Genomic DNA, 27672 nt, shown 5'->3' on the forward strand with positions numbered 1-27672 from the left:
GTTTTTAAATTACATGACAGCACATTATGGGCCCTGGAAATGTGTCTTCCCAAGAGTCTGAATCTTTGGCATCTGCGGTAAAGATAACCCCCAGTAATCTGATTTCTGTTAACCAGCCATATACAGTTTGGCAGGACATCCTATCAAACAGCCTCTCCATTCAGCCTAAGAAGTGTTTAGCATGGCCTGTGATTAGTGCAGAGGACTTGGAACTCTTTCACATTTACTAAGGTGGTAGTTGGGATTGCCAGCTTCTAACCCTCTAGATTCAATGTGCTGTGTTCAAAAGAGCATGTCTTCAGAGGGCTTTGCTCAGCGTTGATTTTGTCAAACGATGTGAGAAAACCCCAGAGAATGAGGAAGCTATCAGCCTGCACTCTGCAGTTTCCATCTCTACTAAGTTCGCCTGCTCGACTTCAGCCATTGAGTAACTCGGAGACTCGTGTTGGGGGTGTTCCCAAGAATGTTCCTGGGTAAGACTTGGGACCGAAACAAAAGTGAGCCCATCCTGAGACAACCTACTTCTGACAGCTCTGAAAAGAAAAAGAACACTGACACCAAAATAATCAAGATGAAAAGGAGGGAAGAATACAGCTCGAAGTGAAGAAATGACACAGACCTCCCACATACACACTTTAAAAACTTTATTTATATAAAAAACTCATTTGTTTTTAAAAGCATTAACAAGAGAAAAAGGAAAGAGAAAAGATATAGAGCAGAAGACATGCCCCTTAGTAGTGTTCGGTGGGAAGGTAGGATTTTTGGTTTGCTGAAATTGAATGTTTAGTGTTTATAAATGAAAGAGGAAAAAAACAAAACAAAACAAAAAACAGTTAAAGGTCCCCCAAAGCCCATGGCTATTCTATTACCCACACCCCACCGAAAAAGAGCACCAGGAAGAGCAGAGGAGGACAAGAGAAACCAAGAATAGAGCCAGGTCTGGGTGGGAAGGCTCCCTGTGCAGTGTACTCTGAGGGTCCCAGGGAGAGAGGCTCCTCTCTGCCATAAAAGGTAGATGGGGGTAGGAAAAAATGGGAGGGAATCAAACAGTTAAAAACAAAGAAAAAAAGGGGGGGGGGGGGAGGGATTGTAATGCATAGGGAAAGGGGTTGGTGGGTTGTGCACTTTTCTCCCACCCCATAGCCTCAATATATTAAGGAACAGGACAAGAGGGCTAAAGAATTCCAGTTGCATTGAATAGAGCTTTTGGATTAAGGAACAAAGGCAAATAAGGAAAAAAGTTTAAGAAAATAAAAAAAAAAAAAAAATCAACCCAGACAGTAGCTGATTCTCTACTGTAACATTCCCTACAATTAGACTCTGATGGAGGCAAAGGAACTGGAGAGAAACCCTTGATTCCCTATAACCTTTCAGATAATGGGAACTAGGAACAATTAAGGAGTAAGAGTCGTGGCACTCCCTCCCACCAGCCTCACTTTGAAACTTATCAGGATAGGACAGTCACCAGTTCCAACTGTACACTGTTGAGCAGAAGCCTGCGGTGGCTAAATCAGAAGCTAGAACAATCCCCAAGGAGGACTTGAGGTTCCTTAGGTCACCACTCCTTTCCTTCAGCTACTGAGGGTCAACTGTGGGTAAGAAAATAACAAAATCTAACTTGCAAAATCATGAGAAATGAGACTGCAGAGGCAAAGAAAGGCACGTGGAAGAGAGGGAGGAGATGCACCCCAGGCCAAAGGCACAAAGAAGAGGCAAAGCCAGGGCAACTCCTACCTTAGAAGGGCAAAGGGGGCAGGAATTATGTACAAGTCTTGTAGTTGGCCAACAGATGGGGGGGGGGGGGGACAAGCCTATAAAGGAAGAAGAGAATGGGCAGGGGAAGGTGGGGGAAAAGCCAGCTTTGAAGCTTCCTGCCAGTTTCAGACTAACCACTTCATGTACATTTCTTCTATTTCCTCCTAGAGGTTCATCTTCTCCCCAAAAGACAATCTTTCTGTTTCTTCTCAATCAAGAAGTGTTCCATGACATTCTCTTTTTTACATAGCCTCTTGCAAACGGCCAAGTCAAGTTAGCAGATTTATCACAGGGTAAGAGAGGAGGGTTGAGGATAGCCTTGGTCAGGGCAGCACCCCAAGGTTGGCCTGAAGCTGACAGAAGAGATGGAGTCTGTAGGTCCTTTGTGGTCCCTGCCTCGGACAGGAGGAAAAAGAGTTCTCAATCCCAGTTTGAGGAGTACCTCACTTACTCGAGGGCCCTTGCCAGGTGGAATGTGCCACTGTTTCCAGCCTTCTTGGCTTCAAAAAAGCCACTGGATAAGGGAAGAACTCATACTTCCCATTATCCAAAACAAAAGTAAAAGTTCCCTCCCACCAGAAAGACGGTCTTGATTAAAAGTCATCAGTTTGTCAGAATGCTGAATATCGCGTATACAGTGCGCAATTTTCAGTTCTTCCCACAGCTTCCAGTGAAGAGCTCCACTCCCTCCCTCCACACAGGCTGAGGGTCCAGGGAGGGCTGGCAAAAAGAGCTAATCTGCAGCAGTTTCTCGAGATATGCAAATAACTGAGTCAGGTTTCTTGGGGAAAACTGGAGGTAGGGGATAGGAGGACAGGACAATTAAACTTCAGTAGAAGATGTTGAGAATTGATGGAATGAAGGCAGCCGCTCGGGGCTGTAAGGGTAAGAGGCAGCCTGGCAGTTGGCACAATAGTCCAGCGAAAAAAGGAAAAAAATCATCAGTCCATTTCACCACCAAAAAATAAAAGTAATATATTATAAGCCCAGATGGAGCAGGTAGAGTGGTGCTAAATCTTCTGCTGTAGGGAAAAAAAGAGAAAGCTGTTAATAAGGTTGAGAACAGGAAGACCTGGAGAACAAGGCAGCTGAGTAAATCTGGAGGCAGGAAAGTAGCACACAGCAGAGAACCAGATCACCCACTGCATCCCAGGCTTTGAAGAGGTCAGGATCACAGAAGCAGAAATCCTTGGGCCCCACGTGCCTCAGACAAGTGTCTCAGGCCTGATCAGATCAACATGATTGGCAAAGAGTGGGCATACAAAGGCCTTCTTGAGGACCATTTTAGGGGTGACTGGAGGACATACCATGGGGGAGTAAGACACTTGGTCCCCCTCATCATCCAAAACCAACACATCCAACTCTTCCTCCAAAGATTCCTGCCCCTCGTCCTGCTGTGAACACATGCAATTTGTTAGTAAGAGAGCCAAGATAAGAACCTCTATGTGCCAATTAGGAAAATCCCAAGTTTGTAAACAAACACTGTTAACAGTAAAAGAGTAAAACACCCTCAAGGTAAGTGAAAGAACAGGGTGATGTATGATAGAACAGATTAGTTAATGTTAGTCACATCAGTAACACTTGCAAAGACTTCCTCCAACACAATCAATGAAGAGCATCCCAAGAAACTTCAAGATGCATCAAAACCTCCTCTACTTTTTCCTGAAAACACCTACCAAAGAAAGATATTACCTTTCTCTTTTCTTTCCCCATTTCATATATGATACAGTTTCAAAATACTATCAGTCTCATATACACAGCAGTATATAACAAGGATTTACCATCAAGGGTGCTCCCTTCAATGGCTCCATATCACCCAGATCCCCAGATCGATCCAGTGTTCTGTTGTGGTCTCCTCTTTCATTCAGTGTGGAATAGTTGTTATCTAGAGGAGGAAAAGTACATAGAAACAATATATTCCCTCTAGTATACAATGTATCTGAATTAGGCACCTTGATAGAGAAGTGACCTGTTTCAGACTGATGCTTTTTAATACTTCAACATAGCTTGAATATAATGGAGAAGATAATGTATACGAAATACCCAGGACTGGGGATGTGTAGTTCAATGCTAGAATGGCTGGCCTAGACTCTTGTTACCATCACGGCAAAAACAACAAAAGGATAACAGTGAACAACAACAGTGTCCTATGGTGGGTAACTAAAGAGATTGATTGGGCTTGCTTATAGACCGCCCTGAAATTAGGAGATAACAGAAAACAAGCTGCAACTGGAAGGAATTGACAAAGCAAAACACAACTTAAGTTCAGTCTTTGGGAATGAAAAGTCAGAAGAGCAAAGGGGAAGGACATTCCAGTAGAAGGCTTAATATAACAAGGCTTTTAAATAATGCACAATGAGTTGTGTGTCCTGATATAAACCTACAATTGCAGCACTTGGGAGATGAAGGGAGGAGGGTCCACAGATGTTCAAGGTCATCCTCAGCTATATGCTGAGTTCAATTTCAGTCTGAGATATGGGAGACCCTAATAATAAAAAATAGTAAAGTAGAATGATGAGATAGAATAGCAGGCAGGGAGGAGGCACAGGAATTTAAGGTCATCCTCAGCTATATTGTAAGTTCAAAAGCTAACCTGGGCTATGAGACTCTGCCTCAAAAAAAAAAAAAAAAAAAAAAAAAAAAGGCAGCAGCAAGTAGATCAGCTGAACTGAAAGTAGAGAGAAAGAACAGAGCGAGATCAGGGCAGATTATATGGACACAAGACTTTCTGAGAACATATTAGAAGAGAAAGATCAAAGAGTTCAAGGTCAGGGGCTGCAGAGATGGCTCAGCACACTTGTTGCTCTTGCAGAGAGTCTGGATTAGGCTCCCATCACTCACATGGTGGTTCACAACCATCCCTAACTCCAGTTCTAGGGGATCTTACCTCTGAGGGCACAAAGCACTACACAAAGCAAACAAACATACCAGCAAAACACTCATAGCATAAAAAAATAAATAAACCAGGCATGGCAGCACACGCCTTTAATCCCAGCACAGGGGAGGCAGAAGTAGGCAGATCTCTGTGAGTTCAAGGTCAGCCTGTTCTACAAGTTTCAGGACAGCCAGGAATACACAGAAAGATCTTGTCTCGAAAAATTAAAATTAAAAAAAAAAAAATGTTCTGGAAAAAAAAAATTTAAAAATTTAAGATCATCCCATCCACAGAAACATGTAAAAATGTAGAAAAGAGCAGACTGATCAAATTTTATTATATTTCCAGATATCCTTTCAAATGGAGATTACCAATCACAGTACACCAAGAATGGTTAAATGATATGGGTATTTAGGGGGTAAAAAGCTACAGGGAAAAAAAAAATCCAGGCATGGTGGAGCATATCTGTAATCCCAGCACTTGGAGGTAGAGGCAAGAGGATCAGGAAGGAGTTCAAGATCAACCTTAACTACAGTTGAGTTCAAGACCAGCCTATGTGACTTGAAACTCTGTCTCAAAAAAGGAGAAAAGAAAAGGAGGAAATACCTACTCACCCCAATTACACACTATTCTGCAACATTAGACAGGAATTCACCACCTACCTAATGATTTTGTGTTTGACCCCATACTGCTCATTGGAATTTCTTCCCGGTCAGGTTTCTTATCTATATGGAATTAGAAAGTTATTCAAATCAAAATCCAATACACCAAGATCTATATTAAGTAGACATCTCTCTCTGGCATGCCATCCTTTCCTGCCTTTATTCAAATAACGTTTTACTCAGCACATACTATGTGCCAAGTACTAATCACAGCCTACAGTTACAGGAAACTTTACTGTAACTCTGAAACCTCACAGAACTTTGATCCCTCTCATACAGAAACCTAAAGACAAGAACATTTCAGAGGCCAGAAGACAGCTCAGTAGATAAAGGTACTTGCTGCCAAACCTGATGGCCTGAGTTTTATCCCTGGAACCAACTTGTGGAAAGAACTGATTCACACAAGTTGTCCTCTAACTGCCACATATGTACCTACACACCCAAACAAATAAACAAATAAAAAGTACTTCAGTAATCTGAGCCATTACATCTCAAAGCCCCTTTAGTCTTAAAATTATGAGGGTCTAGTCTAGGCTGGAGATGTGGCTCAAAAGTAGGTAAGGCATTAGCCACCAGAAATAAGACCTTAGATTCAGTCCCCAATCACATAAACAGGAAATAAATTAGGATGCAAAGGACTTTTATCGCTGTGGAATAAATACACATTACTACGTTCAGAAATGTAAACATCTATTGCATATAGAAATAAATTTATCACCTAATCATAAACATCTTCAATTTAACAAGCACTGTGAGTGGACTGGCAAGGTGGCTCAGCAGGTCAAGCACGTGCTGTGCAAGCCTGGCAGCCTGAGTCCGATCCCTAGAAGCTATGCAAAACTGCAAGAACCAGCTCGGCAGAGTTGTCCCTGAGCTCCACTTGAAAGCCACAGTATGTGTGTGCCCACAACACATAGCATGTACACAATAATAATAAATGTATATAATTGTACTTTTATGTGCATTTGTGTTACCATGGGTGTGGGGGTCCCCTGAAACTAGAGTTTCAGACAGGTGTGAGCTGCCATGTGGGTGCTGGGAATTAAACTCAGGTCCTCTGGAAGAAGAGTCAGCACTCTTAATCCGAGCCATCTCTCCAGCCCAATAATAATAAATTTTAAAGACAAAGAAAACCAAGGTGGGGAGTGCTAACTTTTTTGTATTCCTCTTAACTTTGATTAATAAGCATACTCCCATAATTTTGGCACTGAGAAGGCAGAGGCAGGGGGTCACTGGAAGTTCCAGGCAACTGCAGGGTCCATGGCAAGACCCTCCCTCAAGAAAAACCACAAAAAATAAATGAGTTAGCCTGTCTTGCCCTAGAATGGAACATTTACTCATACAGGAATCTGAAATATCATGGCATTGTCTCCCTGCAAGATAATGGTTTATAGAACTATGCAAATGTTATAAAATTAACAGATTTTAGTATGTGTGTGTATTTTAAAAACACATTTGTATCACCACTTGTATAATCATAAAAACTATTTTTAATTTGATATTTCAATTTTTAACACCTTATTTTTTAACTTTTCTAATATTACATTGTGTGTGTGTGTGTGTGTGTGTGTGTGTGTGTGTATGTGTGTGTGTGTGTCCATCCATACTAGGACATGGATATGGTGGTCAGAGGACAAATTTCAGGAGTCAGTTCTCTCTCAGGGATGGAATTCAGGTTGTTAGGCTTAGAAGCAAGTGAGCTGACCTGCTTAGCTACCTTGATGGCCCTAGAAAAAGCCTTTTAAATATTGGGAAGTTACCAAGCTCAAAAACATGGATTTGATTTTCTTTGTGTTTTGGGGGGTTTTTTGTTTTTGTTTTTTTGTTTTTGAGAACAGGGTCTTATTCTACACCTCAGGTTGGCCTAGAACTCCCTATATAGCCCATGCAGGCTTTAAACAAAGGGCAATCTCCCTGCCTTAGTCTTCCAAGTGCTGGGATGAGTCACCACACTCAGCCAAAATTTTATTGTTTACTCAGGTAGCAAATACTGTCAGTTTTTTGTTGGTGGTATTTTTGTTTTGTTTTGAGACAATGTTTGCTTGTTTTTTTTGAGATAAGGTTTCTCTTTGTATGTAACCCTGTTGTCCTGGAACTCAATCTGCAGACATGCCTGGCCTCAAACTCACAAGAGATCTGCCTGCCTCTGCCTACTGAGGGGTGAGATTAAGAGTGTGCACTACCACCGTCCCACTTTAGCCCCAGTTTTTTAACCAAAGTCATAAGATTTCCACATTTACTTTTGTGGAATTGCTTGCCAAATAACCATGTCTCAGTTGCTTCATAAAGTAAAATAGTACTCTATAAAAAAAAAACAGGAAATCTAGTAAGTTAATATCTACAGCCTGCCTCAAGACAGCCACAGTGACTCCCTACACAGCACAAGTGCTGCACATGCCCTCATTAGCACTACACACCTAAACAATGTGCATTTGGGGGTATTAATGCTTACAGCTCCATCAAGGATGCTCCTAAGTGCAGATGGCTTTTTCTAGCATATATAGCAATGAAAATACCTTGTTCAGATGAGTGCTGCTACCCTCATTTCTGCTAAGCAGCCAATAGCAAGCACCACTGTTTCTATGCCATCGGCACACATGTCCACGGGCTTTGGGCCGCATACCACACTCCAAAGCCATGGGTCAAATCATTAAGGTAGAAAGGGTTACGTTACAGTACATACTTTCAGTGAAAGAGAAAAAAAATATATACAATACAGAACATATAATTCATCTATGGTAAAGTGGTTTAAAAAGCTCTAATTCAGTTAGGGGCATAGAACACTTGCCTAGAAAGCCCTGTGTTCAATCTCCAGTACCACACAAACACAAAAACACACACACAGAGCTATAACCTAAAACAGTAATAGTGGTGCTTTTCTCTAGGCACTAGAAATAACAGACTTTCTAGTTGTCAGTAGTTGTTAGTTTTTCAACTGGAAAAGCACTAATAAATAGCCAAGCACATTATCAACAGAACACAAAACTTTAAAAGAGGAAGAAATAAAACAGAAAAACTATGCCTCATTCTCTAAGTCCACAGGCAAATAGAGGAGCCACAGCAAAACTCACCAACTGCTTTGATTTTGGTTTTGTTTTCTTTTGAGACAGAATTTCCTGTAGCCAAGGCTGGCCTTGACATACTGATCCTCCTTCCTCCACCTTAGAGTCTTGGACTGGGATTACAGGTATGCACCACCACACCCTTCCCTGCCTGTTTTAATTTCTAAATTCAAACCCATTCTCTTACACATTATAATCCTGAGGCAAAGCATTACTCCAAAGCATTATTCAGGGTCTAGCTCATTTAGAAATGAATACATATCCCATTTCTTAGTTAGTAAGACATCAAATACTGGTGGGAGCACCTCTTATTTACTCTACCTGATTTTTGGTTCCGGTCAATGAGTGGGAGAGTGCTATCATCATATGAATGGCTGCTCTGGCTTCTAGATGCATTGTTCAGATTCACCTGGAGGTAAACATAAACGTAACATCATAGAAACCTGAATATACCCACTTCTTTCTGTCCCCTCCTCCTAACCATGCACCTCCTGCTACAGACGCTCTTAAGGACCACTGATTTCCTTCTCCATCATCACCTGTCCTAGCGCTTACTCACACATTCTTCCCCTAATGGGCTTAAATCTCTAGGCTCCTACTGACAACTATGACTCTTCAGAAAAGAATCTGAGGCTAGGTAGTAGCACTTATCTAGAATGCTAGTACTTGGGGGACAGAGGCAGAAGAATCAGAGAATGGTAAGCACATGGAAGGATCAGAGTACGTCATCACTATTCACCACCACCAGCATCTACTGCCATGTTCAAAGTTGAGAAAGTAGAATACTATCAGCAAAAGTAAACTGTGGGCACCACTGTATTAAGAGGTAGTGTAGAAAATATCTGAAAGACTTGGATTTAGTATGATAGTCAGTATCAGAGGCACTGCCCAAGAACCAAAGGAGAAAAAAAACCAACGCTTTGGTAAAGAGTATTGCACCTGGAAGTCTGACTTCTTCCAGCCTTCTTTTTCTAGTGGCTTCCGAAGCTCCTTATAGCCCCAGATCGTCTGCAAGACAAGAGCTGCTGCCCGGACTTCTTTTTCTGAGCGATTCCTATGGAGGAAAGTAATACCATACAAAGTTTGGCTATAATATAAGACCAGGGAATCTTGACCTTGTACCCTCTAAGAAGTGGTTCTCAACTTTCCTAATGCACAACCCTTTAATACAGTTTCTCATGTGGGGAGCCCCCTAACATAAAATTATTTTCATTGCTACTTCATAACTGTAATTTTGCTACTATTATGTATCATACTGTAAATACCTGTGTTTTCTGATGGTCTTAGATGACCTGTGTGAAGGTGACAACCCCACAGGGGTCACAACCCATAGGTTGAAAACCACTGCTCTAACAGCACAAGAATATAAAAATGTAAAATGGGTGAAAGCATATTTTCTCCAAATTGTATATTCTGCCTGAAACACTGACATAGACTAATTGGATGTGTAAGAGTCCATTATCAATGTATAGACCAACATTAAGAATGAAAATAGATCAATATCTCTCATGTCACAGTGTAATAGAAGGGGAAGTAAGCTCAGAACAGAAGAGGACAGCTCCTTTCTGAAAACTCTTCTCTCATACTCAAATTCTTCCAGCTCTGATTAAATATAAGCTCACCCTGATTTGTTGATCAACACCAGCTTCTCAATACCCTGGGTCTCTCGAAGCTTTTTGGCAGCTTCCAAGTTCTCAGCAATAACTTCATTGATGGTGTTCAAAATAGAGACCACAGTATCTTCAGAGAAATTCCAGGAGGAGTTCTGCTGACCTCCCGGCAGATTCTTTACCAAGTTAGGAATGGCATGTTTGCCTACAGCAGTGAGACAAAAGTAACACGTGTGGGGAGAAAAGCCAGTCAGATCAAGGAGAGCCTTCCAGTACATTCTTAGAGTGATCAGGTCAAGTGATCACATAAGATTATATCAAAGGGGCAAAGGACATGAGACAGCCATGAACTCACTGCCCTTCCTCCTTCCTCAAGTGCAGTAAGACAATGTGATGCTGCCTGGTCTCTTCACACACTCTAATGAAAACAGTATGTTCAGTACTATAATATGATAATTCAATGGGACAGAGTTCTTTATGAATTTTTCAAAAATCAACAACTTGGGCTCTGCTACTAACTAACTATGTTAATTCTGGGCAAATGAAAAAAATAGAAAAATTCTTAACAATGACTAGGGAAAGAGAGAAAAAGCAGATATTCAACAAATAATAGTGGCTATAATGTTTTTGAAGAACCATCACTTCTTGCTTTTTTAAGAACCACTAAACCATGAGCCTTCACCAATACTCAGATATATAAACTAAGGAAGAGTATAGGATCCTTCTCTTTCGGTGACATAACAAATGACTAATATTTGCTGGAATCCAGGCACTGTGCTAGGCACTGATTCAAATCCTTACCAATTAATTCTTTGTTCCGAGCATCCACAGCCAGGTTCCTCAGTGCCCCAGATGCAGCTTTCACTACCCGTTCATGTTCACTGGTCAGGAGGTCAGCTATGGCAGAGAGAGCCTTCTCTTGACGCAGAGCAGAGCGGATGTATCGCCCATACTAGGAAGCACATGGGAAGCAGTGAGAAGATTACAAATGGCAGCAAACTAGTTATCTGAGTTCTTTATCTCCAAATCCATTTTCTCAGAGGTACTCACTGTCCAGCGTCCAGCACACAAGTTCTGTATGGCTCCAGCAGAGGCTTCTAGGATGGCAGGCGTCTTGCTCTCCTTAAGGAGTGAAATGTATATTCGCACCACTTCTGGCTGAAATAAGAGTTCATAGCCTGTACAAGAAAGGGCAAGTCAGAAGATGCTAATCAATGCCTACAAACCAGGCTCTGGCTGCCTACCATTCTGCATCTCCATTATTAGGCTCCTTCAACTTCCCTATCAAGAGCAAACTCAGAGGTTTGACTCTACATCTCTTTCTTCTTAGGTTTTGTTGTGTCTTTTGAGACAGGGTCTTGGAATGTCACACAGCCTGGCCTCAAACTCATAATCCTCCTGTCTTAGCATCTCAAGTGCTAGAGTAGCCTATGAAGTGTTAGGACTACAAGCATGTACCACCAGGCCCAGCTGATCCCATGCCTTAAGTATAACTAGTGTAGACTGAAGCAGTATACACACTTTTAATCCCAGCACTTGGGAGGCAGAGGCAGAAGCAGGTGGGTCTCTGTGAGCTTGAAGCCAGCCTAGTCTACAGAGAGAGTTCCAGGACAGACAGAGCTGCATAGTGTGACCCTATCTCAAAAAACAAAGCAAAAGGGAAAAAAAAAAAAAAAAAAAAAAAAAAAAACTAAAATAACAACAACTAGTCCATGGTAAAAAAAAGAATAGACATCAATTCTATCATATTCAATTCCTTTCTCCTTCCTCCTTGACTTGTACCCCATAGCTAACTTAAGCCTTGTTTTCACCATGAGCAATCAGGCTTAATGATTCAACCTCTCAAACAAATTATTTCTAATTTAACTCAGTAATTCTCCTCACCATGAATATAACTAATGAAAGGCACAGCCTGAGATCTAACATCCTTTAATTAAGGTCTTTTATATTTATGGAAAGCTAGCAAGTTTATATTCATTGATACAGTGGCTCCAAAATCCAAGCTGTGATAAAGAGATTTCCTTCTAACAGTAAGGTCCAATATCCAAAAACTACAGTGGTCACTTAGCTGGCTAAGTTTCTGTCTTTGCTTTTCTCTTTTGAGGCGTTTTCTCTATATATATTCTAATCTGGCTATGAATTCACAGCAATCCTCCTGCTTCAGCTGCCCAAGTACTGTTTGCAGGCATTACCATTACACACAGCCTAGCTTCTGACTTGAAACTAAATACTGTGAATTTTCCCAATACTTCAACATCACTTCAAATCCAACAAGTCAGAGAGAATTATTAATATAGTGCATAAAATATGTTACATATGCAAAAACTATATCTGAGATCTCTGGAGACTGAGAAAAAGGATAATTTACCTCGAGCAGGACTAGTTCTTTTAGGGAAATCCACTGTATCATTTGCTGGATCCTCTGTGGGCTTTTTTCCTATAAAAAAGGGGGTAGGGTAGAGAGAATTTGGTAAAGAACTTTTAAAGAAAGTTTTCACCTCAGTTTTTCATCCTTTAGTCAGAATCTTCAGATCAGAGATGCAGCATCAAAAGAGGCAAAAGAAGGGGACCCCACACAGCTGTCTGAGCAGGTGTGATGCCGGAAACAAGGGTCAAAACCAGGCAGTGGGCTGGTACAGAAAGGATAACCACTTTTACTGCTAGTAACTGAATTCTGATAACAGAGACTATTGTCCAGGAATAGCATGTCAAAGCCACAACCCAGAAGAGCTAAACTTATTTCAATGCTTTTTCTCAACTAAATTCTCCTCCATGCATCCACAGGAAAGGGTTAGACAAGGAAACACTGGGGAAGGTAAAAACCAAACATGCACATTAGAAGGAGACCAGAGCCTTAAAAGATTGCACTCACCTCTGGAGAACCACTCATCTTCCAGTGCATCACCAAGGTGGAAAGCGAGGAGAGAAATGAAGGAAGAAAACGCAGGAGAAAGATGTCAACAGCATCATGGGCAAGTTCACAAGAAAGCAGAGAAGGAGGAGGAAAAGGGAGGAAGGCCCCAGATTAGTTGAGCTCTTATCCTTCACTGCCCCAGTGCCAATACACTAACAACCATCACTGTCATCACATCACCACCATCACCACCATCATCACCATCATCACCACCACCACCACCACCACCAAAATCAAAGCACCTAGAACAAAGGAAGCAGCAGCAGAGCAAAAGGACAAGTCTCCACTAGGTAGACTTCCAGACTCTTTGTAAGTACCTATGAGGCTAAGTGTTCCCCCTGTCCCATACAAAGAACAGGAACTAAGACTCACCTTTGGGGGAAGGTGGGGGTGGGGGCAGGAGGGGGGAGGACAGGGGAACCCATGGCTGATGTGTAAAATTAAAACACAAATATAATAATAATAATAATAATAATAATAATAATAATAATAATAATAAAAGACTCACCTTTGCCCTTCTTGGCCCCAAAGCAACTGGCAGCATGTGGCCCAGTATTGTTAGCCACACTGGGAAGTGCCTCTTGGTAACGTTCTGCCTGTGGGATTTCACGGTGAACTTGATATGATAAGTTCCGGAGGAGGCAAACACAGTTCTCCACAAGCTTAGGGATACAATGCAAATGTTCAATTAGAAAAGAGAATGCCTATGACAATTGTCAAGAAATTCTGTCTCCATAATTTGAATATTAAAACATCAATCCTAAAATGCATAACTCAACCCATCTTCTCTCAGATCCCCTTCTCAGTGCCCCAGGCTCCTCAAAACCCTTGTTATCTTCAGGCTAACAGAAGGTCTAATTACAGACATATAATGGCCTCTGCAACTACATAGTGATGCAACATATTTAGGTCATTGTTTTCCCTACTTAGAAAATGTATAGTCGCTGGGAGGTGGTGGCACACATCTTTGATCCCAGCACTTGGGAGGCAGAGCCAGGTGGATCTCTGTGAGTTCGAGGCCAGCCTGGTCTACAGAGCAAGATCCAGGACGGGCACCAAAACTACACAAAGAAACCCTGTCTCAGGAAAAAAAAAAAAAGAAAAAAGAAAAAAAATGTATAGTCTAGAAGGCTACTAAGCAGCTTTAATATATACATGGGAGAAGGGGGAGGGTTAAAGAAAACTATCTTTGAGGCTGGAGAGATGGCTTAGTCATTAACAGCACTTACTGCACAACAAGCCAGGCATGATCTTGAACGTACCTGTAAACCCAGTGCTATAGGAACAGAGACAGGACTGCTAGAGCAAATTTGCTGCTAGCCTAGCCAAAGAATACAACCTCAAGGTGAGACCTTGCCTCAAAAGAATAAAGTGGAAAGTGCCTGAGTGACAAACAAGGACACTAATGTTCTCCTGGCCTCTCCTCTTGTAGACATGTACACTCTTCTCTTCTTCTAAACTGAATGTCCATTTTAAGAAGAAGGGGTTGGCCTAAGTATTTTGTATTAGCTGACAGCCTGCAGTGGTGGACCTGAAGCACAGTTCCCTTGTGAACAAAACTCACTCAGTCATTAACTTACCTTGCTGTCTGAGTCCTTCTGCCCAATTTCTGCTTGAACAATGAAAATGAGAGCATCAACCAGGCCATCACATTCCCGGAGTTTCCGGCGAGCTTCACTCCTCTCTGAGCTTACATTTCTAAGGGAAAACACAAAGTTCTGAAGACGACTCAAGCCCCTCAAGTCCTCCCTTTGATATCTTTCTTCATCTACATCTAAAACTTCCTTAAAACCTTTTCTGGGCTGAAGAGATGGCTCAGCGGTTAAGAGCACTGGCTGCTTTTCCAGAGGTCCTGAGTTCAATTCCCAGCAACCACATGGTGGCTCACAACCATCTGTAATGAGATCTGGTGCCCTCTTCTGGCCTGCAGTCATACATACTAAATAAATAATAAATAAATAAATAAATAAATCTTTAAAAAAAAAAAAAACTTTTCTATCCAGCACAATAAGCAGTTAACACTTATTAAAAGCTAGAAACTGAGTGACAGTCTGTCTTCTAAACTTTTTATAAGCTTGGAGTCAGGTTGAAAAATGTATACCAGGGGCTGGAATGGGCAATCAATACCCAGCACCACATGGTACTTCTAGCCCCGGAGGACCTGACACCCTCTTCAGGCCTCCTCAGGCACCAGACACACACGTGGTGCACAAATAAATAAGCAGACAAAACACCCATACACTGCTGGGCAGTGGTGGCGCATGCCTTTCGTCCCAGCACTCGGGAGACAGAGGCAGGCAGATCTCTGAGTTAAGGCCAGCCTGGGCTACAGAGTGAGTTCCAGGAAAGGCTCCAAAGCTACAGAGAAACCCTATCTCAAAAAACAAACAAAACAAACAAAAACACCTATACACATTAAATAAATATTTTTAAAATGTATACCACAGTCAAAAAATGGTAGTCCATAGCTGTAATCCTAGTACTTGGTAGGCAGCAGCAGGAAGATAAAGTTTGAGGCCAGATCGGACTTATTATAAAGCAAAATCCTATGTACCACCTCCACCACCACATACAAGCATGTGTGTGTGTGTGTGTGTGTGTGTGTGTGTGTGTGCATGCGCGCGTGCGTGTGCGTGTTCATGTGCACTCATGTGTGAATGAACATCAAGGGTAGGGATATAGCTAAGTGGTAGAGAGCTTCCCCAAGGATATAGAAGGCAATGGGCCCAATACCCATCACCACAAAATGGGGGCTTGTGGGAAGGGCACACCAACATCAGTAAATCCAGACAGAAGAGTCATTTATTATATATACAAGTACAAATACAGGGAATGACAAGGTGCCTAATTTCAAATACAGATAACTAGGACAGGGACTAAGACCCACCCAAGTCCAGAAGCAGACAAGAACCTTGTGTGTGGGAGGTTCTCAACAGGTCTTTACCTAAGCAGACGAACAGAGTCAGGGAGGGACAGAGTGATGAGAGTGAGGAGGAGGAAGGGGAACACACGAGCAGGAAGACACAGTGCCCACAAGAAGGCAGCAAAGGCAGGCCGGCTGAGGGCAAGCACACCTCAGAGGAGAAGCCTCAAGTACAGAAGAAGCTTGCCTAGCAAATGCAATGCCCTCAATTTGGTCATGGTACAATAAAACAACAAAAAAGGAGCAAACAAAAACCCTCAACTTCTAATTTAAAAAAAAAAAGAAATTATTATCACTCCTCAAAAAGTCAATATTGGGATGCATGTGTACGAGTGATAATGAACCCAGGCAAGCACTTTACCACTAAGCTACACTTTACCTACCGACCGCTGGACTACTCCCTTTTTGAGACAGGGTCTTACAAAGTATTCAGCTAGCCTTGGACTGACTAGCATAGGCAGGCTACTGACTCAGCCTCAGACAGGTTTACAAGCCTGCACTACCAACCCCAGCAAAAATTCAATCTGTGTAATCTCAAAACCAAAGCCCTTCACTTACCTGAGGCAGCCAGCTGTGTTGGTGAGCACTGACTCCCATTCGATATGCCGTGGCTTACAGTCTTCATTAGGTTCTCTCTCCCAACCAGAATGTGGAATGATCACTTCATCTGTCAAGGCGTGCAACGCATGGTCCACAATCTCCATTTTGATTGAATCATGGGATGAGAGATTCCACAGGGTTCCTGGCAGGGACAAGTCAGAGAGTTCTCTAGCACCCAAGACAAGCGTGTCTGAAGAGTATCAGAGAAAGCCCTATTCTATTCCTTCTTTATTGTCCTCAATGATCACAGATATGTTCTATTACAGAGTCTATATGACTCCATGTAGTGTTGGTCAGGCTTCTTTCTGCTTATGACCCACAGTAAGATATATTTTATTCTGTAGTTCAATACAGACATACAGTCATGAAATAAAGCTTTACAAAACAGTATTTACTATAACCTATACTCAACAGTCTACACCAGTTTCTCTACCTCAGCAACCCAGTCACTTTGGTCCACATAATTCTTTGTTGTGGGAAGTTGTCCTGTCTATTGTTGGATGCTTACAGTTGACCAGTATCCTTAGCCTTTATTCATTAGATGCCAAGGACTCTCTAGCCCAACCCAAGTTATGACAGCCAAAGCAACTCTAACAATGGAGATGTCCTCTGGGGGGTCAAAATATCCTGCCAATCAAGAATCGGTAGTATTCATTTTTTCTTCCTCCTGGAATGGTGATTATGGTCCACAAAACTGTGCTCACTTCACACTATGGATCACCATGTACAATCTGGAAATTTTTCATTCTAAATAAAGAACCACACGCTCAAATTTCTAAATGGAACATGCAGGTTGAGTCAAGACAGGCACGCATTTAAAACAAATTAAATGTTGTAAATAAACAGCAATTGACATTCAGCTTCTGTGTTTGGAAGACAAGTTTCTCTACCACTATAGTTGGTCAAAAATAACAGAATGTGGGCCGGAGAGATGGCTCAGCTGTTAAGAGCACTGGCTGCTCTTCCAGAGGTCCTGAGTTCAATTCCTAGTAACCACATGGTGGCTCCCAACCACCTATAATGAGATCTGGTGCCCTCTTCTGGCCTGCAGGCACACATGCAGACAGAATGCTGTATACACTGTATACATATAAATAAATAAATCTTTAAAAAAAAAAAATGTGCCAAACATGATGGTGTATGACTTAACCCCAGAACACAGGAGGCAGAGGCTAGTAGTGGATCTCCGTGAGTTGAGTACAGCCTGGTCTACATAGTAAGTTCAAGGATAGCCAGGATAGAGAAAGACCCTGTCTCAAAACAAACAAAAACAAAAACAAAAACAAAAACAAAAACAAAAAAAGAAAAAAGAAAAAAAAAAAAAGAGAGAAGGGGGCTAGAGAGATGACTCAGCAGTTAAGAGCATTTGCTGTTCTTCCAGAGAACCCGGGTTCAATCCCCAGCTCCCACCTAGTGCCTCACTTTAACTCCAGCTCCAGGGTACCTGACACCCTCATACAGACACACATGCAGGCAAAACACCAAGGCACATAAATACAAATAAAAGAAAAAGAAAACACACATGCATGCAGAATGTCTCGGGGCTGCATGTGTCACATATCGTCCAATCAAATCTGCTTCACAGATTTGACCCAAAGGCCACTACTTCAGAACCTATAATCAAAATAATGTACTGGGGCCAGGCATGGTGGTGCATGCCTTTCATACCAGCACTTTGGAGACTGAGACAAGCAGATCTCTTCGAGTTCATCCAGCCTGCTCAACATAGTGAGTTCTAGGCCAGCCAGAGCTACCTAGTGAGGTCTTGCTGTGGATATCGCTCTGTGTAAATAAAGTTCTGATTGGCCAGTGGCCAGGCAGGAAGTATAGGTGGGACAAGAGAGAAGAGAATTCTGGGAAGTAGAAGGGTGGAGAGAGATACCGCCAGCCGCCGTCATGAAAAGCGACATGTAAAGACACTGGTAAGCCACAAGCCATGTGGCAAAGTATAGACTAACAGAAATGGGTTAATTTAAGATAGAAGAAGCAGATAACAAGAAGCCTGCCATGGCCATACAGTTTCTAAACAATGTAAGTTTCTGTGTGCTTTCTTGGTTGGGTCTGAGCAACTGTGGGACTGGCGGGTAAGAGAGATTTGTCCTGACTGGGCCAGGCAGGAAAATTCCTAACTACAAGGTCTCAAAATTTAATTAACTTCAAGGTAATAGACTGGAAACCTCTAGATCCCTGCCTCTCTATGGAGTAAGTGACTCTCAACCTAGCACTCACCAGTAATGACTTCAGTCAGGTCCATATCTCGAGCCTTTCGGAGCAATCGAACCAGGGCAGGAACACCATCACAGTTCTTTATGGCAATCTTGTTATCTTGGTCACGTCCGAAAAGAGATATTCTTGAGAGCTCCACAGGCTCCAAGGTGCACTTCCTTTTTGGGATGGTCTAATAATCCTACCAGTACCGGGATACCCTTGAGCTTCCGCACATCAGTCTTCACCTTGTCATTGCGATAGCACAGATGCTGCAGGTATGCAGCTGCATTGGACTTAACAGCATCCAAGCGGAAGCCTAGCATGGCAATCACCTCTGGCAGCTCAGGCTGTCTCCAGTTTGAAGGTGGGGGCATTCCCTTTCGTAGACTATCCAAGCTCGCTAAACTTCCCCGCTCATGTTGAGCCAAAGGAGCCCAATAGTACTGATCCGGTGGCACCTCCTCACCAATCATATCTTCATAGCTCCTACAGTTTTGAAAAGAATCAAGAGCCAAGCAGTTAAATCAGGCTTTAGACATTCCTGTTATCCATCATCTTCAAGGAAGGATTAACCCCAGGTCTACATAGAAATCATCTATCTCCTTCGTATGATCAATTTTGTGTGCGACTGTAACTCTTCTCAATGGCCCTCCACCTTATTTTTTTGAGACAGGGTTTATCACCAAATCAGGAGATTTAAAACCCTCTTTTTTTCCTGTGAAATTTGCTGATTGAGAAAGAAAAGTACTTGATAATGTTAATCACAAAAACATCAAATCCTGATTCCTTAGTATTTACTTGAATGACATCTGTCAGCTATTAACTTTTCCGGAAAGAATGAACTAAATCCTTACATGAGTTATACAAGGCAACTGATTCCATGTCACATAAGCAAATAAAGCCTGAGAACAAGCAAGGCTTACAAGGCCAGCACGAGAGACAGGATCACAAGTCTGAGGTCAGATAGGTCTACATAGTAAAGTAAAGGCAATCTAGGGCTACAAACCGGAGACTCTATCCCAAGACATTCTCCTCCCATCCACACCCTCAAAACAAAACAAAAACCCTGAGACTAGTTCTTAAATCCTAGCTGAACAGGAAACAAGGCATTTGCACACAGGAAACAACTAGTAGAACAAGACCATTAAACATTTCATATTTAAGCTTTTCCTTACCCTATTTTGGAAATTATAAAAGAGGAACTCATCAAGAAAAATGGAGGACTTCCTGCTACATTGTTGAGGACTTGGCTTTAGTACTAACGAGGAATAAACTTGAACATTAATTGTCACAGTTCATCCCAAGGCCTTATATGCTATCCAGACAAAGATGTTCCAAGAATGAGTTCCATCATCAAACTTCTAAATAATTCTGATTCTGCCAAAATGGCATCTATATACCAACATTTAACTGGAGTGTCCCAGTTCTTGGATCAGAGGGAGAAGCTGAAAGAAGACCAATGAAAAGCAACTTATCCTGTTTCAGTACTATCACCAACCACTAGAGGGCGAGACTGTCATACTATTATTTATTCATAACTACGAGGAAGGAAGAGCCCCATTATCTGTGAGCTCATCTCACCCTGTGGGAGCCACAAGGGAGAAGAGAATCTATTGTGTGGGTCTCTCCAAATAAGACTGTTGTTTGTTCCACAAAACCACTCCCACTGTCACCAAACACAGAGTTAGCCTGATCAGACAGCCTACCTAACAGGTATCAACACTGACCGTTAAACAATGAAAGACTCAGTGGGACAAATCATTTAGTTAAAAAAAAAAAAAATAAATCTAAAAAATCACTGTATAATGTCAGTGAAACAAAATAAAGTTAAGTTGTTTTAAAAGCAGATTGCTAAACATTACATAAAAAAAAGTTTTCCTTTTAATGAGAGAGAAAACAAAAACAAGGCACATGTAAGAAAACTCCAAGGATACACCAAACTGTTCATGAGAGAATGGTGTTTCAGGCTATACGTGTTGAGCAGATTTTACTTTTCTTGTTTAAGGTAAGTAACTACAAAAACAATTGCCATTGCCAGATTTTTTTTTTAGTCACTCAAGGAAATTTATCTTTATACTTCCTTTTTTCATAGGGAGTAGATCAAGATTCTTTTCTTTGGGGCTGGAGAGATGGCTCAGTGGTTAAGAGCATTCACTAGCTGTTCTTCCAAAAGACCTGGGTTCAATTCCCAGCACCCACAACAGCAGCTCACAACTATCTGTAGCTCCAGTTCCAAGGGATCTGACATCCTCACACAGACATACATACATTCGGGTAAAACACCAATGCATTTAGAAAAATTCTTTCCTTTTACAAATGGCAAAAGTGCCCAAATGATCAATAACTCGCTTAAGGATGGATAGATGGATGGATAGATAGATAGATAGATAGATAGATAGATAATGGCAGAGGCACAACTAGAATCAGAGTTTTCAAGTTCAGTGATTTTTCCCACTAATCACTGCATCACTGTGTAAGTTTGACCTTGCAACTGTTCTTGTAGGCCTGAAACAGGAAGCTGAAGATGTTCTTGCTAGTCAAGCAGGTTTCCAAGCCAACTGCCACCCTGGAACAAACCCAAGAACCAAGCCCCAAACCCTCTCTATGTGAACTGCCACTTCAAGGGACACCAGGGAATGGCCTGGCCATCCACACCCATCTGTGTTTAATCTCTCTTTGCTAATGAGGAAGTCAGAGCAAGCAGACTTGCACTCCAGCCCCACTCCCTGGGCAGACTGTTCCAATGATAGCTGCTATCTACTTCTGGCTAGCTTACACCAGCTGAGACCTGGTGCCCCATTAGGAATAAAAGGTGAGTCACATGGGAGTTGAATTTGCTAACCATACCATCTGAAGAGTGTCAGTGACTCAGGCTTAGATAACAGGGCTTCTACTCCTGTCCCCAGACTAATTCCGTTTATGGTTAGCCAATACTACCTAATATATTCAAAAAGTAAGTGCCAAGACCTTTGCTTTGGTAGGTCATGAACCTACATACAGAAATTGAGCAACAGTTGCCAGGGCACCCTCTCTATCAAGATAACTATAAATCTTGCCTTATTTCTTGGCTTGGAAAATATAGACACCGATTTATTTTAAACCAATGTTTTCAGCCCAAGACCAAATATGTTTTCTGTACACACCCAGAACTAAGAATTTTTAAAATAACCTTTTCTAAATATGAAAACCAAGTAAGAGACGTGACAAAGGCAGTAGTGCATAGCACACAAAGCCTAAGATGCGTCCTTTAGAAAAGGCCTGCCAGCCAGGTACGCTGGTATATGCTTTTAAGATTGATTTATTTATTATGTATACAGTGTTCTGTCTGCAATATGCCTGCAGGCCAGAAGAGGGCACCAGATCCCACTACAGATGGTTGTGAGCCACCATGTGGTTGCTGGGAATTGAACTCAGGACCTCTGGAAGACCAGCCAATGTTCTTAACCACTGAGTCATCTCTCCAGCCCCGGTATATGCTTTTAATCCCAGCACTCAAGAGACAGAGGCAGGGGGCTGTCTGTGTGTTAGAGGCTAGCCAGAGCTATACAGTGATACCCCTTCTCAACAACAAAAATAAAGGGAAGAAAGGAACAAACAGAACGTGGGTGGGAGGGAGGGTGGACCTTTCAATCACATTCTAAATACTCTTCCAAGGCCACTACTGCTCATACAAACATGCCACCAAAGACCACCCCAAGGAATAAGTATCCTCAGATAGATGCTCAGTGACCTTTGGGAGTATCATTAAGGTACCATTCCCGACTCACTACCTTCATAAAACCCTAACTAAATACAAAGTGTCAAGGCTTCTGTTAGGTCAAAAGTGATTGTTTATAAACATCAGGATTGGAACTACTGCAAGGGCAGTTCTTAAACACAATCTTAATTGTGTTCTAGTACCAAAAAAAGTAGTTTAAAAAGTCCTCAGAAACAAGAGTGTAAACATAGCTAGGCTCCCGGCCTCAGACTCTTTGTGGTGCTCCTTTCTCTATCATCCAAAGGGAGACAGAGCTTAGGCAGAAATTATGGCATAGCAACCAAGTCTCTTCTTCTTTAGGACACAGACTGGTAACCATCACTAATCACTTTTTGGGTTTAGAAATGTCCACACAATAGTCCAAACCAGCTGGGCAGTTGTGGCTCACACCTGTAATCCCAGCACTCAGGAGGCAGAGGCAGGTGAATCTCTGTGAGTTCAAGGCCAGCCTGGTCTACAGAGCTAGTCCAGGACAGGCTCCAAAGCTACAGAGAAACCCTGTCTTGAAAAAAAAACCAAAACAAAACAAAAAAAAAGTCCAAACTAGCCTTGAACTTAATTGCAATCTGCCTCAGCCTCCTCAGCAGTGGAATTACAAGCGTAAGTCATCACACCTGGCCACAAATCACTTTCTCACCAATTGTGGTGTCACACACTTGTAATCCCGACTTGGAAAACGGAGTAAGAAGACAAGAGTTCAAGGTCACCCTCTACTACATAGCCAGACTGATGGACAGTCTGAGCCACTGAGACCCTGTCTCAAAAAGCAGTAGCAAATAAATGAAAAAAAAAAAAAAAAGATCACTTAATATAACTAAAATATGACTCTAATAACAAGAAAGAAAAAGACAGCCAATCAACATTCAATAAGCCTTCCATGAAGAAGAGAGAAAGGAAGCAGTATCCATGGGTGTCACTGACCCCTAAAAGCTTAGAAGATAATGCTACCCTTGTCCCATCTGGGACAAGAGCCTTTCTTGCCCTATTCCTGCCCACCTGAGGCGTCGGCGAGGGTCCGAGGGTGTTCCCGTCCGACGGGCAGTGCCGTAATCGGACATCATGCCATAATCTAAGTCATCGTAGCCCATGCTGCGCTGATCATCCTCTAGCCCATAAGGCTCTGGATGAAAGCGATGAAGATCCACACTGCTCCCGCCTACGCGAACTTGGGGCTGGGGACCATAGACATCTTGTCTACTGGGTGCCCGGTAGCCTTCCATGCTGGGTCTATACCGCTCCTCAATCCGGGTCACCCGGGACAGACTGCCATAGTTGTCACTAGCACCTGGATAACCATCTTCATAGTGTCGGCCATATCCATCGGGAGGATAGTGGAAGTTCCTAGGAAGAGTTGCAGTGCCTGCCTGCCCCACATAGGGACCAGGGCCCCCGTTGCCATTCTTTCTGAAATCACGGCCCAAAGTCTGGATAAAGTTGTTGGAGACTGATGAGGCGTCCACAGGCAGTCCATCTGGTCCCATGGGGACTGGCTGTACTGTCCGTGTTGTCACCGTCTTCACAACTTTCTTGACCTTCAGTTAAGCAATGAGAAGAAGAAAAGCAATTATTGAAGGAAATAAAGACTCTAAGTTTAAGCTCCACATGACTCCCTTACTTTCTAGGTCTTTACCTAGAAATGACTCATGTGTGTCATCTCTATCTTTTTTTCACCCCTCAGAAGCCCCTAAATGAGAAACTGCCCTGTCAGTAGCAGCCTCTTGGGGAAGCTATTATAGCTGTCATACTCCATTCTCTTCCCCCTTCCATTACATTTTCCTGCATTTCTTTGACCTTTTCTGTATGTTCAGTGATCATTTTCTTTCTGGCAATCAGTGACCTGTACCCACCTACCTGCTTAACCCCTCTACTAAAAGGCCACAGACAACCTATCACTCTAAGACGTGCAAATTTCAGCTTACTGTGGTCTCCGTCCGCCTAGTGGTCCCATCATCTGAGGTCTCCACAGAAACAACAGACATGGCTCCTTCAGGGTCCTCCTCTGTGTAGGTTTCCACAATCTGCCCTGGCTCCTGCATCCTGGGGATAGTGCTATACAGAAGGTGGTTGTGATCCTATGAGAGAAGAAAGCAGGAAGCTACAACTAAATCTGTGTAGTAACAATCCATCCTAACAAGAAACGTTAGTGCCTCTAGAGACAGTACGTCTGCCGGCACCCCGCTACTGGCCTCAAGGTTTTTAGAAAGAGTGGTTGTCATTTTTTAAACTTGTAAAAAGTCAGGGCATGGTAGTGCACATCTTTAATCCTAGCACTCAAGAGGCAAAGCAGGCACATATGTGAGTTCCAGGCCAGTCTAATTTATATAGCAAATTCCAAGCCAGCCAGGACTACAAAGTGAGACCCTATCTCAATAAATAACTTGTGTAAAAGGACAGTAAATATAATTTCCCAGACATGAAAAGAGGTAACTAAAACCATGCTGACATCCTAGTAGCAGAAACAGAAGATTTAACTTCCCATTTTTGAATATGAACTATAAAGACCTTTTAAGATTTAAAAAAAATATATAGAAAATAATCAAGAGAGTTTTACTTTGAGCCAGGTGGTAGTGGCTCACTCCTGTAATCCCAGTACTTGGGAGGCAGAGGCAGGTAGATCTCTGTGAGTTCGAGGCCAGCCTGGGCTACAGAGCTAGTCCAGGACAGGCTCCAAAGCTACAGAGAGTTTTACTTTGTTTTGGGTGGTACCAGAAGTTGCACCTGGTGCATGCTAGGCAAGCATTCTACCTAAGACTCAACAATCCAGAACCCTCTTCTTACTTTTATTTGGGAACAAAGTTCCAGTCATTTCCCAGGCAGGCCTTCAACTTTTGATCCTTCTGCCTCAACCTCCCAAGAGACTGGGATTAGACTTGCACCACCAAGCCCAGCAAAAATTATCTTCCAACTGGTTTTATGTTGTTCCTCAGCTACTGCCCAGGCAGATTTCAGGTAAGGTTTTCTATTGTGTGTAATTGCTATCCCCACCCCGCCAAAAGACCTGCAGTACATGAGGATCAAATGAGGAGACAGACAGGAGTACCATGATAAAAGCCAACTTTCTTTAAAATCACAAAACTACATATAATTTGGAACGGCACCTTTTTATGTTCCTAAACTAAAGAATGAATGAATATTTACAATAAGCACTCCAGCACACCAATATGATCATAAAGACTGGAGAAATAAAAGGATATAAAGCCATCTAGACCTTGAGTCAAAACAATTACCTGGGGTCCGTTGAGTTTCAAATCTGAAAATTTCTGTCTCTCAAGGTCAGCATCGCCCATAAACCGGCCGTTCTGAAACATAGCCCACAAGACAATTCATTTTCTGGCCTTCCTTTGTTCTTTCAAATACAAACAACTTTCTTTCCAAATGAGAAAAAGGGGGGGGGGGCTTTCAAGAAGGTGTTTGTAGCCTGAAATCCTTGTTAATATTCATAAAAGACCCATAACACTTCTTAATCTTTCCATAACATTGGAATCAGGACTAAAATTCTGGCAGATTGGGTCTCTGGAACGTAAGAACGTTTAAGTTCCATGAGTACACAGGGTTAGAGGTCAGTAGTTTCAAGGATGTATCCCTACTGTCTTGAGCACATGAGAAGCATTCAAAAACCATTTGCTGAATAAATAGCATAGACTCCCCTACACACAACCTTTATGGAAAGCCCTAAGAATATAAGGCAAGTAGGAAAAGCTATGTTGGGATGGTTCCCAAAAAAGGCCTTCTTTATTGTTCTAGGAATCTTCATGCTCTGCTACCATGGGAAACTCCCATTCCAAGAAGCCTTTTAAAGAAAGAAGAGTTAATTCTCCATTTCCAAATACGAAGGAAAGTACTTGGCAAGCCCCTTCAAGAAAAATCTTAATATCTTTATCAAGTTACAGCCACAGAATACATTCTAAAATGTTCTTAAATTGCTCTACCTTAAGCACCAAGATATAATCTAATGACAGTATACTCATAAAAGCACATTTCTTGCTCCTTTCCCAATAGAATACAGTAAGTGCCAATAACCTGGGGAGATTCTTCCTCTGCCCATTCCCCCTTTACATAGAGTATAATGCTGCAGGGGAGGAAGTTAAACATTGCTTTCAGGAAGAAGGAAGGGTGTGGTTTCATTGCTAAGCAGAGGTTAAAAATAAAGGAACAAGAGAGAAACCACTAAATCCTGGGATTCCCCACCACCTATGAACCTGAGCAGTCCCACTTTCGTTCCGTCTATCTCATCCTTAATTCTCTACTCAAGTTCTTGTAAACTGCCCTGAACATTGCAAACAGTCTCTCTTTACATCCTGATGATTCCCAATTCCAATTATGTCCACTGGTTTAAGAATTAAACAAGCAGCTGGACATGACAGTAATCCTAGCACTAGGGAGGCAGAGGCAAGGGGGTCATAAATTTGAGGTCACCCTGAGCTACAAACCAATATCTGGTCTGCAAAAAGTCAAAGGTCAGGCCGGGTGGTAGTGGCACACACCTTTAATCCCAGCAATCAGGAGGCAGAGCCAGGCAGATCTCTTGGGTTCGAGGCTAGCCTGGTCTACAGAGTGAGATCCAGGACAGGCACCAAAACTACACAGAGAAACCCTGTCTTGAAAAAACAAAAAAACAAACAACAACAACAACAACAAAAATTCAAAGGTCTGGAAATGTTGCTTAGTGGCCAAGTATCTGCCTAGCAAGAACAGGACCCTGGGTTCCATGCCCACCTCCTTATCTTTAGTAAATAGTCTAGGATGTAGCTCTGTGGCAGAGCCCATGCCTAGCATGTTCAGGGCTCCAGAGTCAATCCCTAGCATGCATAGATAGACAGACAGACACACAGACAGACAGACACACAGACAGGTAGATAGATAGATAGATAGATAGATAGATAGATAGATAGATAGATAGATAAAGTAGCAATCAGTTAAAAAGAGCTGAGCATAAGCACTGCTCTAATTCCACTCATAGACCTCTTCAGAGACAGTCTACTAAGAGCACACACATGCACTCACCCCACACACACACACACAAACACACACACACACACACACACACACACACACACACACACACAGATAAAACTTCAGACCACATCACTGTAAAGTCAGACATAACCCACAGGAAACACAATATAGTTCTCATTTCTAAGACCACCACCACCCCATCCATCACAGAGTCAGCTAACCCAGAGCCCATCACTGGCTCCTGCGGTTACCTGGGTTAAATAACAGCATAATACTCCCTCTTCAACTCCAACTAATAAAGAGTAACAAAGACCCCTCCTTCCAAAACATGATTTACACACCAAACAAAA

General features: G+C 42.3%; 1 protein-coding gene across 1 annotated transcript in view; it reads right to left on the reverse strand.

The window, feature by feature from the left end:
- Positions 1–660: 660 nt before the first annotated feature.
- The window catches only part of Ctnnd1 (catenin delta 1), a 55497-nt gene continuing 28485 nt past the window's right edge, over positions 661–27672 (reverse strand). Inside the window, 18 exon segments of the mRNA XM_036185160.1 lie at positions 661–2777; positions 3537–3640; positions 5293–5355; positions 8676–8763; positions 9294–9408; positions 9977–10169; positions 10766–10916; positions 11015–11142; positions 12333–12401; positions 12837–12854; positions 13387–13540; positions 14459–14576; positions 16360–16543; positions 18631–18742; positions 18744–19095; positions 23363–23898; positions 24286–24438; positions 25594–25665. Of these exon segments, the coding sequence (XP_036041053.1) occupies positions 2766–2777; positions 3537–3640; positions 5293–5355; positions 8676–8763; positions 9294–9408; positions 9977–10169; positions 10766–10916; positions 11015–11142; positions 12333–12401; positions 12837–12854; positions 13387–13540; positions 14459–14576; positions 16360–16543; positions 18631–18742; positions 18744–19095; positions 23363–23898; positions 24286–24438; positions 25594–25665 (2622 nt within the window). The 3' untranslated portion in view covers positions 661–2765.

Source organism: Onychomys torridus, chromosome 4 (assembly GCF_903995425.1).
Source record: "Onychomys torridus chromosome 4, mOncTor1.1, whole genome shotgun sequence".
NCBI lineage: Eukaryota > Metazoa > Chordata > Mammalia > Rodentia > Cricetidae > Onychomys > Onychomys torridus.